This window comes from Diospyros lotus, chromosome 2, assembly GCF_014633365.1.
Source record: "Diospyros lotus cultivar Yz01 chromosome 2, ASM1463336v1, whole genome shotgun sequence".
NCBI classification, from domain to species: Eukaryota; Viridiplantae; Streptophyta; class Magnoliopsida; order Ericales; family Ebenaceae; genus Diospyros; species Diospyros lotus.
Window position 1 is genome coordinate 46,594,085 of NC_068339.1, and position 17,679 is coordinate 46,611,763.

The 17,679-nt window shown below is 36.3% G+C and overlaps 2 protein-coding genes across 4 annotated transcripts; one reads left to right on the plus strand and one right to left on the minus strand.

Moving 5' to 3' along the window:
* Positions 1–1,358: 1,358 nt before the first annotated feature.
* Positions 1,359–14,083, plus strand: LOC127795159 (1-phosphatidylinositol-3-phosphate 5-kinase FAB1B-like). Of its 3 annotated transcripts, none has more exons than XM_052326654.1 (13): positions 1,359–1,498; positions 1,751–1,913; positions 2,075–3,030; positions 4,864–5,619; positions 6,664–6,817; positions 6,948–7,292; positions 7,664–8,548; positions 8,707–9,038; positions 9,545–9,668; positions 9,754–9,924; positions 10,404–11,954; positions 12,618–12,884; positions 13,443–14,083. In XM_052326654.1, exons 3-13 carry the CDS (start codon positions 2,417–2,419, stop codon positions 13,767–13,769), a joined length of 5,526 nt encoding a protein of 1,841 aa, XP_052182614.1. In that variant the 5' UTR covers positions 1,359–1,498; positions 1,751–1,913; positions 2,075–2,416; the 3' UTR covers positions 13,770–14,083. The 3 variants fall into 3 exon arrangements, with proteins under 3 accessions (XP_052182614.1, XP_052182616.1, XP_052182615.1); XM_052326656.1 differs by having other exon boundaries at positions 1,413–1,562; XM_052326655.1 differs by having other exon boundaries at positions 1,424–1,498; positions 1,625–1,913.
* A 945-nt stretch (positions 14,084–15,028) lies between these two features.
* On the minus strand, positions 15,029–16,105 carry LOC127795161 (uncharacterized). The gene is made up of 3 exons (XM_052326657.1): positions 15,825–16,105; positions 15,520–15,644; positions 15,029–15,398 (listed from the first exon to the last, which is right to left on the minus strand). Exons 1-3 carry the CDS (start codon positions 15,972–15,974, stop codon positions 15,266–15,268), a joined length of 408 nt encoding a protein of 135 aa, XP_052182617.1. The 5' UTR covers positions 15,975–16,105; the 3' UTR covers positions 15,029–15,265.
* Positions 16,106–17,679: the final 1,574 nt, after the last annotated feature.

A 17,679-nucleotide genomic window follows, 5' to 3' on the forward strand; every position in this document is an offset into this window, starting at 1 on the left:
GGGAATCAAGTTTCCCATGGATTTGAGAATATTTTTAACAAATAAAAAGACTAAAACACCTCTTACCCTTTTATAACCCCATACAAACATATTATATATACATATATATTATATTAAATATAAAAATATATTATAATATATTTATATTATTTATTATAAAATATTATACATATTAAAGTTGATATTCATACAAATATATATATTATATATATACACATGCATATATATACATAATGTGTAAAAAATAATAATTTTTTTTATTTTTTAAAGATATTGTGGGTCTCAATATTTTATATAGTAGAAGAAATTTATCATTTTTAAATAAAAAATTAAATAAGGGTAATTTTGAAAAAAAAACATAAATTCCCAAAAATGTTACATTTAAACCAAACATAGGAATGTAAAATTATCAGAAAAGAATACTCAACATTCCTGAAAATGTTTAAATCTATCCAAATATGGAATTGCATAAATCCTGGGAATCAAAGATTTCCAAGAGCATTCCCAAGAATTATGAATCTTGGGAATTTAAAAACTTATCCCGTACCAAACGCCCCCTTAGAGTAAGGGTGAGTAAAATTTAAGTTAAATCGAAATAATCAAATTGAATTGGTTGAAATTGATAGACCAATTATATTCAGTTTCTAAATTTAAGTTTTTCGATTATTTCATTCAATTTAATCTTTTTATTTGAAAAAATCGAAATAACATAAGTGACTAAAATCTTTATACTAATTTTTTTAATAGATTAAGAAATTATTATTAATTGACTAATATCGTACTTAGTTGAGTACCTAAATGATTCAATCGAGTAATAATTATTGGACAAGAATGTTAGTATATATACTCGATTTATTAATTGACTAATAAATTTTTTGTAATCGAATAATATTTTTTACTCAAATAACAAATATTTTTAAATTGGGATATGTTCATAAAGGTTAATCAAATAAAAATTGTTCTTAATCAAGTAATATTCTTTTTATTTGAATAACAAATATTTTTAATTGAGTAATATTTTTAAATTCAGATATGCTCATAAAAGTTAATCGAGGAAAAATGATTATTAATCAAGTAATATTCTTTTTACTCAAGTAGCAATTATTCTCCAAATTTCTTTTATCTGTTTGTATTTTTTTCTCGATTTTTTTTATTTGAATAACTATTCAATTAGTTCGATTGGATTTTAAAAAAAAAGTTAAAACTATTCAAAAAGGAGTAAGGGAAAAGGAGTAAAATGGTATTTTAACTTTTTTTATTTCATATTATTTTTAAAATATAAAAATAATTAATATAATTTAGATAAATCTCAACCTCGTATTTGGAATTTACCGTTAAATCATTTATTTGATTATCTTCGCGTGTTCGTGTGTAAAATCGCGAGGATTGACCATCAAAGGTCCCAAAGCTGAGTCAAACGGTCGTTTCCAGCGTCACGGGGAATTACAGAACAGAAACCACAGGGACATTCTCATACGCCATGAACAAATGGCATTCGGTACGGTAACCGAAAGCAATCAACAGATTTGATGTCAATGACTAGATATCTTCATTTTCTACGAGTAATGTGATTGTCATTTGTTTCGTTTTATTCTCCATTTGTCATGATTATTCGCAAGTGCAGAAACCGGAGATGGGAACAGTTGCATGCCCAATGATAGAGAGATTATATATTATTTTGATTGTGTACGTGTATGTCTTCGGGTAACGATCTTGATGGGCGAATGATTCGAATCTGTTGAATTATTAGGAACTAGAAGACTTGCACAATTGAAATTGATCCACGGAAGAAACCGCCGTTCGATTTTTGATACGTCAGCGCTTCCTTCGTGGCGCTAATCTCTGCGAGTGTTTTTGTCTCGACGTGAGATCTGATTGAATTGGAAGGTGTATCCAGATTATAATATTGGCAGGTTCCCTCTAATCACTGATGATTCCTTAAATGTTGATTAGGTTTCTATTGTTTTTTAATTGCTTGGGCATCTTGATGACGTAAATTGATTTTTTTTTGTCAGTTTCGAGGATTATGATACGTATATGTATATATATTTACCTATGATTTGGTCTTTATTAGGAAAAACTGACGGGTTATGGTGCCAGTTTCTTGAACATGATTTCAAGAGCCACGAGATTATGATTGCGTTGGCTTGGTGAATTTGGAAGAATAAAGATTGTTTCTCGGGTAAGCGGAGAATACTGTTGTCCAAATACTCTGGGTCTGGGACCATGGGCAATGGATGGCGATTACTGGGATTTTGGTCTTCTGATGTTTAGCTTGTGGTGGCATCAACAATTACTCATAAAAGAGGATTTGTTTGTGTTTGTCATCTTGTTACAAGATGTGTTGGTGGGATTGGTTGCGCTAGTGGCCAAATGAGAAGTTAACAATGAGTTGGAGAAAGAGAATTTTTGATAGATGGATGTCCCCGAAAAGTCATTCTTTGATGTATTAGACTTACTGAAGTCATGGAACCCATGGCGTCCCGAACCGACTAATGTGTCGAGAGATTTTTGGATGCCTGATCAGAGCTGTAGGGTATGTTACGAGTGTGACTCCCAGTTTACGTTACTTAATCGCAGACACCATTGTCGGCATTGTGGGCGAGTTTTCTGTGCTAAGTGTACTTCAAACTGGGTTCCTGCACTAGGCTCGCCAAGGACTGGCCGGGAAGAGTGGGAGAAGATTAGGGTCTGTAATTTCTGTTTCAAGCAATGGGAGCAGGGTTTAGCTACTATTGATAATGGGGTCCAGGTTGCCAGCCTGGATCTTAGTGCTTCGCCGTCAGTGGCAAGTCTTACTAGCAGCAAATCTAGCTATACCTTTGACAGTAATGCCATTACATTTGCATCAATGCCACACTCAGTTGAGTCTTACCAACAAAATCACCCTTCTGCTCTCAGCCCTCATCGATCAGCAGAAATTGAGAGAAATATAAATGGGGAAGGTTTAGGAGCACCAGGAAAGAGCAATGATCATGGTGCAGGCACGGGAAATCCATCTCCAGATCACTTTGGTTTTTGCACGAACAGGTACTTTTTATTCCTCTTTTGCTTGGTTCTTAAGTGTTCAACCTAAATTTTTAATCATCTAAAAGACTCCAATTGACTAACCTGGGATTGACAAACCGAGAATTGGGTTTCTTGCATGAATTTGTTTTTATTTGAAGAGTGGAGATGCAATCAAGCATAATTATCAAATCGTTGTTTATTGTTTTCCCATTTTACTGAATCAAGTACCATTACAAAATTTAGAAGAAAATAAATTATTTAGAGTGGAGTGATGCACCATGTGGGTGTCCATGTCACATCCTTGTACTGTCCATGCAAGCGATGACTTGTCCGCCTGTGACACCTTGTTATGCTTTAAATAGGGCAATCCCCGATGTTTGATGCCTAGTTAGGGGGGGTTGGAGAAGCCCTGGAAAACTTTGAGCTTGCCAAATACCTGTTCCATGGCTGCTTCCAATTAATAGATGCAATGATTTGGAAGTTAAGAAACAATAGACCTTCCCATACTGGATGGATGCAGGATGTCTAGTAGAATTCTCCACTTCCTCTTCTTCTCATGCAGCCAATGATGGCTGTGCATTTGTTGATCATTGATGTCATTGCTCAAAACCATTCTCCATGATCTCCGTACATGACGTGTATTTATTTAACTTATTTTAAAGGTTGTTCTTTGATTGTTTCTTTGTCTTCTTCAATAAGCTCTCATCCTCCTCAAGTCAGATTCTTTGTTTCCCTTATATCAGAAGTAATGCCCTACTGCGTCTACTGACAGGCTATGTGATGTATTTGCAAGTGATATTGTCGTGCACTGCTTCTAGTCTGTGTTGTTTTATTTTTATAAGATTTTTGATCGCTAAATGCTGGTATGGGGTTCAGATTTGAGAGTGAGCAGTTAATTTTTCTTTAACTTTTGATGTTACATATAACTTTGACCACTGGTTGACTGCGAGAGCTGCACTGGTGGCTGCTATTTCAGAGCTTTGAACAAGAAACACTTCAAGAATGATTACTCTATTGTCTTTATGCCATAACAAATGTAGTTTGGGAAATAGTATGACTACGTTTGTCACAAGTGTCTTACTCAGTAATTTGGCTGGCAGTCTAATATTCTTTATGTTGCATAAATATTTTCAATGTTCATGACTTGCCAGTATCTTTTTTCATGGGCTGACATGAGCGTGGTTTGGGAATGGGATGCATGTTGACTATGACAATTACGTAGGTTCATTGAGTCATATTGTGTTATTTGGTATGTGTGTATAACAAAACTTCTGAGAAAGATACAAAAAACCTTACCTACGTAAAGTTCCTCTGGGTTCCTTAAACGATTTCCTTTTGTAAAATGGTTACAAAAGAACAATCTCTCTCTACTCTTAAAGTTCCTGTTTGGATCAAGTTTACAATTAGACAAAGAACAATCTCTCATGCAACTGTGGAGTCGAGTCTCCATTATAAATCTCTCTCTAGTCTCTTCAGTCAACTTTATCTGGTCTTTTCTTTTCTGCTAAATTGCTACTAGGAAGAGTTTCCTGGCTTCTAAACATCTTTGCTTATTATTTTCTGTTGGTTTCACCATCTTAATCTCATAGCAACCGTTTTGATTGTTTTTCATTACCTACACGAATAGAATGTTGGGCATTAACTGCCTTCTTTGGGAATAGGGATTGGAAAATCGGCATTATTTTAGCAAGTCTTTCTGTCTTAACTTACCCAAATAATTTCTATGAGAGGATGAAAGTAGTTTTATTCTGTTCAACACATAATTAGTTTGCAATGAGGTAAAATTGTGGTCTTCTCGAGTTATTTTATTTGTTATAATCTAGACATTGTCATTTGCATGTGATTTGAAACCAGGAGTGATGATGACAATGATGAATTTGGAGTTTTCCACTTGGATTCCGAGAAAAGGCATTTTCCTCAGGATAGTTACTATGCTCAAGTTGAAGATGATGAGATGGACTACATCTATAGAATGCAAAACGTGCAAACACACCCTGATGAAGAAACTGTTGATACAAAAAGTGTAAGCAGCCCTTCATTACACAATAGCTTTGATTCACGGGGTTCAGAAGGAACCAAAAAGCCCGTCGAAAAAGGTGAAGAAGGGGATATTGGTGATGAGTGTGAAGCAACTTGCTCTTTATATGCTGCAGCAGATGTTGATGCTGAACCTGTGGATTTTGAGAACAATGGTCTTCTCTGGCTCCCCCCTGAACCCGAAGATGAAGATGATGAAAGGGAAGCTCTTTTATATGATGATGATGATGATGATTATTATGGAGATGCTACTGGAGAATGGGGATATCTTCGTGCTTCAAGCAGTTTTGGAAGTGGAGAGTATAGAAACAGGGATAGGTCTAACGAGGAGCACAGTAAAGCTATGAAGAATGTGGTTAATGGGCATTTTAAGGCTTTGATAGCTCAGCTATTGCAGGTTGAAAACTTTCCTTTGGGTGAGGAAGATGACAAAGACAGTTGGTTAGAGATAATTACATCTTTGTCATGGGAGGCTGCTACAATATTGAAACCGGATATGAGCAAAGGTGGGGGGATGGATCCAGGAGGATACGTGAAGGTAAAATGCCTAGCTTCAGGCCGTCGCTGTGAAAGGTAAAATACTACAAGAGTTTCATCATTAATCTAATCATACAATTGACTATTTACAACTCTTTTCAAGTCAAATCATAACTCATGACTTACGATATGCGATATGATCTTCTACAATTTCTCGAGTAGTTTCTCCACTATTTGCTATATAGTTGCAATGTTTATTTCCTACCTGTTCTGTGAATTAATTATCTGGAAATTAGCGCCGAGGGCTGGAGGGGGAAGAGGGAGGAAAAAAAGAAGTGCTTGTCTTACATTGAAATAATAGATGTCTAAAAGATTTATATGAAATTTTTTCTAGAATTGATTCACCAATGGAGGGCGAGCCTTGATAGGAAAGGACAGGTTGTTTCTTTTTGACTGGAAGGCCATAGGTACAAGTTGCGAAAACAACCTCTAAGGGTAAGGCTGCATACAAAAACTGCTCTCCCCCCCCCCCCCCCCCCCCCCCCCCGGGTTCTCAAAAAGCAGGGGCGCTCATGCACTGTGGACGTCCTTTATTTGATTCATCAATGCCTGATGAGTTGAACTAAATGATTCAAGAAAACATCTAAATTATGTGGATTTCTCACTTATATTCATTTGTTCTATCATCATCACAATGAAAAGAAAACTTCACTGCTCTTAACCTACAGTCAATGAAAAGAAGTGTCATTGGATGGTCAACCAAACAGCTGTGGCCCGGAAAACAAGGGGGTTGAGGAGGAATAAAGTGGTTGCAGATTTGACGTTTGGTATAATACGCCCAAAAGTTGCTCTATAGCCAGAGCGCAATTTTATCTTCGACAGCCTATGCTTCTGTCTGTTGTACCAATGCAATTGCCCATGTGACTGCAAGGAAGACTATGACTAATATTAGCTTGTCGAACTATATTTTCATGAGTTTCAACAAGATCAATTCCAAATACTTATTGGTGCTTTTTGGTAGTTTCTTGTTGATGTTATTTATGGACTGTACTTGTGAACTAAAAATTTCTGTCTTTATTGTTTCACTGTTTTAAGTTTCTTATGGTTGATGAAATTGTATTCTTTTCCCCCTTTCCCTAGCATGGTGATCAAAGGAGTAGTTTGTAAGAAAAATGTGGCACATCGGAGGATGCCATCAAGAATAGAGAAACCTCGCTTGATGATCCTTGGAGGGGCTCTTGAATACCAGCGGGTTTCAAACCATTTGTCAAGTTTTGATACTCTGTTACAGCAGGTTGTAACAGTTATCCCTTCTCTTATTGTAGTTTGGTATTTGTGATTTGCAATTATAATGCAATTTGATCTGAATCACTTTTCCATACTTCCTATGTTTTTGGTCTTCTGGGTTTTACATCCTCATCTAGGAAATGGATCATTTAAAGATGGCTGTTGCGAAGATTGATGCCCACCAGCCTGATGTTCTTTTGGTAGAGAAATCAGTTTCTCGATTTGCACAGGAATACCTTCTCGCAAAAAACATTTCACTTGTTCTCAATATCAAGGAGCCGCTTTTGGAGCGCATATCCCGTTGTACAGGTGCTCAGAAAGTCCCTTCAATTGATCATCTTTCGTCGAAGAAGTTAGGATACTGTGACATGTTCCACGTGGAAAGGTTTCTAGAAGAGCATGGCACTGCTGGGCAGGGTGGAAAGAAGTTGGTAAAGACATTGATGTATTTTGAAGGGTGCCCTAAGCCACTGGGCTGTACTGTAAGTATCAGAAGGAAAAATATGTTGAATTGGGCAGGTTTGATGTTTTCCCACTTCATATGATTTATGAGCAGCAGACATGCTGCACAACATCATTTTTATTGGGTAGTGCTTTCTTCAATTCTTTTCTAATTAAAAAATATCAAATCATTTTTTTTTTTTGGGGGGGGGGGGGGGGGGGGGGGGTTCATGCCTTCAGAAGATTTTCTTAATAAGATTGCAGAAATAATGTAGGATCTTTTTGCCTGTGATTCAGTCTGAAATGTCAGTTATACTGTCAGTAGACTGTCTTTTTGAACTTGTTAAGTACTGTAGGGGCATTGGGTAATCCCGTGAAATAGAAACTTATTGGCTCTTCCCGTTTATTTCAGATTTTACTCAGAGGTGCCAATGGGGATGAGTTAAAGAAAGTGAAGCATGTGATTCATTATGCAGTTTTTGCAGCTTATCACTTAGCTCTCGAAACGTCTTTTCTTGCTGATGAAGGAGCCTCTCTGCCTGAACTACCATTGAACTCACCGATAACGGTAGCACTTCCAGATAAACCATCTAGTATTGACAGCTCCACATCAAAGGTAGTTTACAAAGTGAATGGGAAAACACAGGGATCTGAACCTAGTACTGATCCACAAAGGTCCAATAGCTTCCCCACTGTTGATCTGGTCTCCTCATCCTTCAATGATATTGAAAAAATAGATAGAGCAGTTTTGCCTCATTCACCAGATACCCCCAGCTTCCAAAATACTGAACCAATTCCAAGCTTTGCCAACTCTACTGCTTCTGTCCCCTCTGTTGCCTTTTCAGGGCAAGATATTGCAGATTATTGCCATGGTAAGTGGCCTTCTAATCATGCATTTCAGGAGAACTGTATGGTGGATGCTGCAGAGTCTTCAGCTGCAGCAACTTCTATATTTAGCAGCGATCAAGATGTTTCTGGTGGCCAACTCATTGCGAATGACCTTGAACATCTTGAGGCAACAGTACAAGGTCTTCCTTCTGACAATGCGAGAGATATTTCCACTGGAGTGAATACAAATGACCTACCTCGTTTGGCGGTATGTGACATGCCATCAGAAGAGTTTCCTGAAGATTTTCCTCCTTCACCTTCTGACCATCAAGGCATTTTGGTTTCTTTATCATCTCGGTGTGTGTGGAAGGGTACTGTCTGTGAAAATCCCCATCTCTTTCGCATAAAATATTATGGCAAACTTGATAAACCTTTGGGACGCTATCTACGAGACCATCTATTTGATCAGGTAACTGTTGCTCCCCTTTGCGGCTTTGCCCCCTCCCCCCCCCCCCAAAAAAAAAAAAAAAATATGCTTGTATGATTTCAGCTTCACCTATTTCTTTTAGTGGAAACCACACAGATGCACTTTGATATACAAAAATTAAAAATTAACTTCTTTATCAGAGTTACCGATGCCAATCATGTGACATGCCGGCAGAAGCCCACGTTCATTGTTATACTCATCGACAAGGTACCCTTACAATTTCTGTAAGGATGTTGCCAGAAATTCTCTTACCAGGTGAAAGGGAAGGAAAGATCTGGATGTGGCACAGGTGCCTGAGGTGTCCAAGGACAAATGGTTTCCCACCAGCAACCCGAAGAATTGTGATGTCTGATGCTGCTTGGGGATTGTCCTTCGGGAAGTTTTTGGAGATCAGTTTCTCAGACCATGCTGCTGCAAGCAGAGTGGCAAGTTGTGGCCATTCTCTACACAGAGATTGTCTTCGTTTCTATGGGTATTCTTTATCAGAAAACTTTTTGCATACTATAAATGAGTATTCCTGAGCATTCAAACTGTTGTTTGCAGACCAGCAATAATATATGGGCTTGACCAATGGTTGATTTCCTATAAGAGAGTTTTTTTGTTGAAAACCCACCCCTTTTGCTCTATTACAACACATCAGTTGATATTGGCTGTCAAATATTTCATCTCCCTTTGGATGGTCATGCAGAGCTTTAATGGCATGATTTCATCTTCATGTCCATCCAATACTTTAGTTTACTGCCTTGCTCTTATCTGCATGGGAGTCATAAATAGAAATAGTTCGGTAAAAACCACTATGACACAGATGAAAGTTTACCAGTCCATTTGTTACAAACTAATTTTAATGACCCACTTGAAATTTTCTCCAAAGTTCAGCGACCACCAGTGATTTTTACCCAAAATAATTTTGTATGTGCCATTCCATTGTATACACCCCCCCCCTTGTGGGTGGATTATAACTTTCAGGTAAACTTTCAGGTATGGGAAAATGGTTGCTTGCTTCCGTTATGCATCTATCGATGTTCACTCAGTCTACCTTCCACCACACGAGCTTGATTTCAACTATGAGAATCAGGACTGGATACAGAAAGAAATGAATGAGGTGCAACAATAATGAATACATGTCCTCAACATGTCACTTCCAATCATTTCTGCAATATGGAAATATAATGATTTCATTTAAACAGGTAGTCAATGGTGCAGAGCTGTTATTTGCTGAAGTGCTGAATGCTCTTAGTCAGATGGCAGAGAAAAGATCTGGCCCAGAACCATGTAGCATTGGCATGAAAACATCAGAATCAAGACACCAAGTTGCTGAACTGAAGTTCATGCTACAAAAGGAGAAGGCAGAATTCGAGGTAGGCTCTATATACTATGTAAAGATTTTCCATTCTATTGTTTAGATTTTATGGTTTAATAGCCATGCATGCAAATGAAATCATTCAAATGGAGATTTTTCCAAAAACTTATTCTTGTATGAGCCATTCTGTAAATTATATAAATCAAACTTGGTAAGTTACTCCTCTTCTTTAGTTTTGATTGGAAGCATGTGCTTTTTTTGAGTTGATTGTTCACCAGATTCTTCTTCTATGCACAAGAGTTTTTTGGAAAATGCCTCTCCTGCTTAACATATTTGCATCTATGTTTTGACTATTGTATCATCATAATTTCAGCCTAACTCACAACTACAGAGTTCATGAATTTCCTGGACATCTGATTTTAATGATCTTAAATCTAAAATTATATAGGAACAGAAATTAAGCATATATAATTCTGATGAAGCTTGCTTACTTTCTGTTCTAAATGTGTGGGTTCTGATGAATATTTTACCTTGCAGGAATCACTGCAGAAAATTTTGAAGAGGGAGGTTAAAAAGGGTCAACCTGTCATTGATATTCTTGAGATTAATCGATTGCGAAGACAGTTGCTCTTCCAATCTTATATGTGGGACCACCGGCTGGTATATGCAGCCAGTTCAGTTAGCCAGGGCCTTCAGGATGATTTTAGTGAACCCAATTTAGAATATATGGAGGAACGACTTTCTGCTAATGGCAACGTTACAAATATGAATATGCCTGTTAAACCAGATAAAGGCCTAAGTGGTTCTGACTTGGTACCTATGGATGTTGAAGTTAATGTATCCCCTGATCATGAAGGAGTAATTGGTTATGATGCTAGCCAGCATAAGGTAATTTGTCGAGGAATTGATGTGCAAATAGATTCGAATCATGAAAAGGAAATCCAATCTAATCATTCTGCTGGTACTAACATCTGTGTTGAACCTGATGAAGTGGAAAGCAACATAGTTGTCCACACGACTCCATCAGACACACAATACTCTGAAATAGCAAGTCTATCAGATTCCTATGATGCAGCATGGACTGGTAAAAACCATCCAGGATTTCGAGGACCAAAGGCTGATTCTTGTTCAGTTCCTGAATCAGCTATAGCAGAGTCTTCAGCAGAAACAGCAGTGATTGAAAAGCTAGAATTTGGAAATACTGGCGATGATCAAACCATGCCAAAAATATCCAGTGCATCTCCTGTGCTGTCTACCAAAGGCTCTGATTACTTAGAAGAATCTATAAGTTGGTTGAGAATGCCCTTTATAAATTTCTATCGTTCATTTAACAAAAACTTTTTATGTAGTGCTCAAAAGCTTGATACACTTGGTGAGTATAATCCTGTGTATGTTTCATCATTCCGTGAAATGGAACTTCAAGGTGGGGCAGGGTTGCTTTTGCCTGTAGGTGTCAATGACACTGTTGTGCCAGTTTATGATGATGAGCCCACAAGCATTATATCTTATGCACTGGTTTCACCTGATTATCTTGATCAACTGTCTGATGAGTGCCCAAAAGACAGTGGTGAATCTACAGTTACATTGCAATCTGTTGATTCAGTGAATTTTCTATCATTTCATTCTTTTGATGAAATGGCTTCAGAATCTTACCGAAGTCTGGGTTCTATGGATGACAGCATCTTATCCATGTCTGGCTCACGTAATTCCTTGGTTTCAGACCCAGTCTCATCCACAAAGGCTTTGCATGCTAGAGTCTCGTTTGCTGATGAACGGCATCTTGGTAAGGTAAAATATAACGTGACATGTTACTACGCAAAGCAGTTTGAAGCCTTAAGGAGGATTTGTTGCCCATCTGAAATGGACTTTGTGAGATCCATTAGTCGTTGCAAGAAGTGGGGAGCTCAAGGTGGAAAGAGCAATGTCTTCTTTGCAAAAACTTTGGATGACCGTTTTATTATTAAACAGGTTACAAAGACAGAGCTTGAGTCATTTATAAAGTTTGCCCCCCAATATTTTAGGTATCTATCTCATTCTATTGGCACAGGAAGTCCAACATGCCTAGCGAAGATTCTTGGGATGTATCAGGTATTTTCTAATGATGGCACACATGTTTCCAAATAACCAAGATTAAAATCTAATATCTTGGATTGTAGGCATTTGGTTCTATAATGACACTATTTTTAGATATTTAGGACTTTGGTGATTAATGATTTGCTTTATCTTTTATTATCTCATGATGCTTCATCAAATATATCTGATTTTTTATATAATTCATTTTTTTGTAGATTAACTTATTTTTATATATTAAAGGGTCCTTTGACTTTAATTAAGATTCTCTTTTTTTGGTATGTTTGTCAGCAAATGGTTCAAATATTTCTGTAATGATGCTGCTATTGCTGTGGTAGATTGGCAGAAGTGATGAACTTTTGTGTGCAACAATTTCTAATATATTGGACAACATTCTCACTGTTTTAATGGTTTTTGTTCACTGCAATTTTGAATGCCATATTCAGATGACATTTTTTCTTTGCTGTAATATCAGATATCTTGAGGAAATTAATGCTATAAAGCATCCTATTAGCCGTATACATAACAAAATTCATGAGCCCTTCATGTTGATTATGCTTCCAGCTTGATAGTATGATATAACTTACTCTGGAACTTCTGTCCTTTCTACTTGCCCCAAGTGTATATATTTTATCTTGTCTCCTAGCTTTTCTGAAACTTCATTATGTTGTTGGCTTTAAGATTACCTCAAAGCATCTGAAAGGAGGGAAGGAATCCAAAATGGATGTTCTGGTAATGGAGAATCTTCTATTTGGAAGATATGTGACGCGGCTTTATGATCTCAAAGGATCTTCCCGATCACGATATAACCCAGATTCTAGTGGAAGTAATAAAGTTCTCCTGGATCAGAACTTGATTGAAGCAATGCCAACTTGTCCAATATTTGTTGGAACTAAGGCAAAGCGTTCATTGGAAAGAGCTGTATGGAATGATACTTCTTTTCTTGCGGTAACTTCTCTAATTTCTACTGATATTTATGAATTTAGTCACTACATGGAACCATTTTATTGCTTTTCATAGAAGGGGTTGCTGCACGTTTGTGCACATAAACTTTAAAAAGTAATGGTTGTAATTAGGTACAGGTTTCTTATTGGGAGGTGTTTATGAATCATTCTTGGTAGGTTGATGTTTTCTTTGACATTGTATTAGAATTAATAAGTGAATACATATAGAAAGCCCGATAATCAAACCATATATATGTATTTCTGCATTTTACTTGTCATTGCCATTTCTACTAGGCTTTTCCATCGTGTGCTATCTGTCAATAATTTTCTTTCTTTCCCTAGCGAAAAACATATTCAACATTTCCTGATATTGACTTGCCCTCTCTGCTCCAAGGTCCAAAATATCTGTTCCTATTTCGTTTCGTTTCTTTTCTCTGTCTCCAATCAGGTTTGTTCCTGATTTTCAGGCTAGAATTCATGTAGCTGGCCCTGTATAGTTTGCTGGATATGTTGTTGTTTGTTTGTTCCTCATTTTGTTTCATGAATTCTCATATTCATGCAGTCAGTTGATGTAATGGATTATTCTTTACTGGTTGGGGTGGATGAGGAGAAGCATCAGCTAGTTATTGGGATAATTGATTTTATGAGACAATATACTTGGGACAAGCACCTAGAAACTTGGGTGAAAGCATCAGGCATCCTTGGTGGGCCAAAAAATACATCCCCCACAATAATTTCCCCCAAGCAATATAAGAGAAGGTTCAGAAAAGCCATGACAACATATTTTTTGATGGTCCCGGATCAGTGGTGTCGTCCATCTCTCACTCCAAGCAAGTCCCAGACAGAACTCTGTGAAGAGAACATTCAAGGTGGCACTTCAGTCGAGTGATAATGTAAATCAGTGTACCTGTATATTTTCAAATGTAAGTTTGGGGATTATTCCTCCTACATCAGTTTCCCTCATTCATTCTTTTTTTTATTTTATTTTCTTACAATTCTTTCTGTAGCAGTCACATTGATGTTAAATCTTCTAAAGATGCCGAACGAGGCTATTGAAGGCTGAAGCCATTAATATCTTTGGGGGCTATATAATATTACATAACCTCTCAAAGAAAATTTTTTTACACTATCATTCTTGTATTTATCAGTTAATATATATATATATATTATATATACACACACATGAAATACAAAGGTGCAAATGCAACTTTTGTTTATCATATTTTAATGTAGCTTAGCTTCGTGATTGAGCTCCATGTGTCCTTGATGTATTAAATTGGTGATGTATCTCAGGGTTCACGTAATTTAAAACTGAAAGCTGATCAATTTCTCCTTAAAGCAATGAAGTGGGGAATATCTTAGTGGATCTGTGGGTTCAATGATTTAATTAAATATCTCATTGAGATATGTAGAACCCTGAATCACTGTTTTTTGCATATTCAGTCGGCTATATGTATATTGCCCGAAGTTAACTTAACTTGCCCCTGAATCCCTGATTGTTTGTGTTTCCAAAAGGGGTTTCAGTCACTCAGCAGTCAGTGCCAGATGAATAGAAGTGGGCAGGACTTCAAAACTCTTTGGTTGCTATTTATTGTAGCATCTATCCCCTGTTCAGTTACAATTACAGCATTTATGTTTCATGGTTTAGAGAGTCAGTTTGAAAGATTAGAGTCCTCTAATGTGGAATTACCTTTGTATTCTATGATTCAGTTTATTATTTCTAATGTAACATGTGGAATGACCCCATCCTCTATAGTGAGTGAAATGTGTTTTTTGCCTTGACTAAATTGACTTGTTTGGCTTTTTTCTTTTTTCGGGATCTAGTTACTGCAACTTTTTGATTCTTTTATCAGTTGGTTAATGCTGATTACACATAAATTGTGTGTTACATATTTTTGTTCAGACGCACAATTGATTGATCCAGTGCAAAAGTTTCCATTTACCCATGCTTCTGTATTCACACTGAGCAAATGGCCCTTTTCATTTAATTAATTGTTCTATCGAGGGAAAGGCAGATTATGCCTAACTGCCATATTGCCTGTGTTTGCTGATATATATGACTTGGAATTCAGCAGTAATATGCTTACCTTACTGAGATTTGTTGACAGGACTAACTGGCCTTGATGGAGTGTCCATTTTCCCCTCAGGTAAACAAAGGATTAATTTCTGCATAAATTTATATTTGTAGTACACGAATTCTTATGGACAGGATTGATCTATGAACACTCTGGAAATAGAAATGGTCCTTGGAACAAGGTAATTGAAGCGTTCAGTATGCTTAGTGTGTACATTGTGCAATTGAAGAAAATGACTGTCTTTTACATACTAATGCATATAGGCTTTTAGATATATCCATGGACCTATATGCTTAAGAGTCAGCAGAAATTAGCATAATGTGTTGAACCCATTTGAGTTGAAGCCCTTCAGGCCGGCATCACCTTTTCCAGCACAATTAAACCCACCTGCTTTAACAATTTGCTGCCAGTTTTTCTCAAGAAGATCAACAATCTCAGCATCCCTGTTTCCATTTTTCAAAATCACTAGTTAGAGCAGTTAGCTTATGTAGTATGTTCTTACTGTTTTATTGAGTGCATATGACATATATGTATAGATAGATAGATAGATGGATAGATAGATACCTTGATTGGTGCCTTACAGGAGTTATCTGCTGGTGAAGGCGAGGGCCCTCGTCATACCCTTCACAGGTAATCTCTCCACTGTCATCTCTATAACAAACTATACCACTGGACTCATCCTCAAAAATCTATCAGAAACCAACTACACTCAGAACCAATCACTGCATATTTTCACGAGTTGGTGGTTGCTTAAGTCTGGAAATTTGAACTTAGATCCAAAATTATGGATCATATATAAGATCATTCTATAGGATTATTCTATGACACACACACACACCCACACAGAGGATTGATTATTTAGAACAAACCTTGTTTCTGGAAGAAGATCTGATCTGAAGTGGAGGTGTTTGCCTGACTGCAGTTTGGCTCTGTACCATCATCACTTCATTAGCAGGCTTCTTGATTGGAACAGATATCTGGATCATGAGAGTAGGTGAAGCAGAGCATCTTACAGCCATTGGTGCAGTATTGGAAGAAGAAGAAGAAGAAGATGGGTTTTTTCCTTTATTCTATCTGGATCCTGGATGGGGTGATTAGGAGTATAGGATGCGATTAATTTGGTCATAAGTTCTTGTCCTCGGGATGTCACACGTATTAAAGCATTGGAATAATGGGTATGGTCTTTTCATGGTGCATTATTTTAGGTAAATATATGGCAAGGAGGGGCCGTCCAGCTTATCTTCAAACTGTTGATGATGCTGGTGATTCCTGACTCATCTCTGGTAGGTTGATGGGGTGACTTTCTTTTGATTATGCATTTGGTGGGTCCACTGCTAGGCATTTAATTTGCTTCGTTGCCTCCTTAGTTTCTTATCTAGTGTCTTACATTGATGATGTAAATGTTACTTTATTTATTCTTGTTCCCTGGCATTTATGCCAACTTAGCATCTTCCCTGTAGCCTGTATTTGTATGCCTTAGCTCTGCATTGTGTGCTCCTATTTTTAATCTATTTTCTCCTTTCTTCTTCCTCCTCTAACTTAATTGCAATCATCAAAGTTCAACGGGTACATCACATCAAAGGTCATAAAATTTTGATATTTTTTACAATTTGATCATTAAACTTTAATTCTTTGTAAAGTGATTATAAAATTTTAAAATATTTTACAATATAGTCACCAAAGTGATTTTTCGATATCGCCACGTCAGCAATTTTGGTTAAGAATCATTTAAAAATTACTTTAGTGATCACATTGTAAAACATTTTAAAATTTTATTATCACTTTGCAAGGAAATAAAGTTTAGTGACCAAATTAAAAATAACGCCAAAATTTTGTAACATTTGGTGTGATCATCCAAATTCAACTATCTCTCTCTCTCTCTCTCTCGCTATAAACACAGATACACATATGTCAATTCTCTAATTGAAATGGTTGCCATAGATTTATCAGATATGAAGAGTTCAACCAATAATATTGTATTTTATATAGTCTTGGCTTCTCTTTCAATCAGAAGCCAACATATCCAACTATGCTTTTGAAATATAATAAGATAGCTTGTATTTTGTTTGAGTATAAAATCATTATTATGCTCTTTCCATTAATGAGAATATTAACTTAATTAATTCTAAATTCTAAAAAGTAGAGTTGAGTATATGAGGTACGACTCATCAATATTATTTTTTTATTATCATATAAAGTATTATATCTTAACAAAATAATATTTTATCTAAAATTTATAATAAGATGATATGATAATTTTTACGTTATTTGTTAATTATCTAAGGTAAACCCTCTTCTTTAATCTAATCTTGGACTAATTTAAGTTATAATTACCTTTAATTAGTGCAGAGAAAAGAGTTCCAATTAGTGGGTCAACTAGCCCTTGATTATCTTTTCAAGCTACTTGCCAAAATTTGAGGTGATGATCTGATTTGACGTAAAGATGGCCAAGTGACCCCAATCTAATTATTTGTGTTTTTAAGTAGCGAAATTATTTGTTTTTGATTAAAATTAGATGGTTTTAGAATACCCTTTTAAAAAAAAAAGAATGTTTAAGTGACAATAATAATACAAAGTGTTAAATCTTATTTTATAGGACTAACAATATTTTCCGTTTCGTCTTCCCTGTATGGTTATTGATTTTTTCTGTTACACAATAAAATTATTGGCCAAACTTGTATTTTTATTTCTATACTTTCATTTTTTTTTTGTGTAGTTACTTGA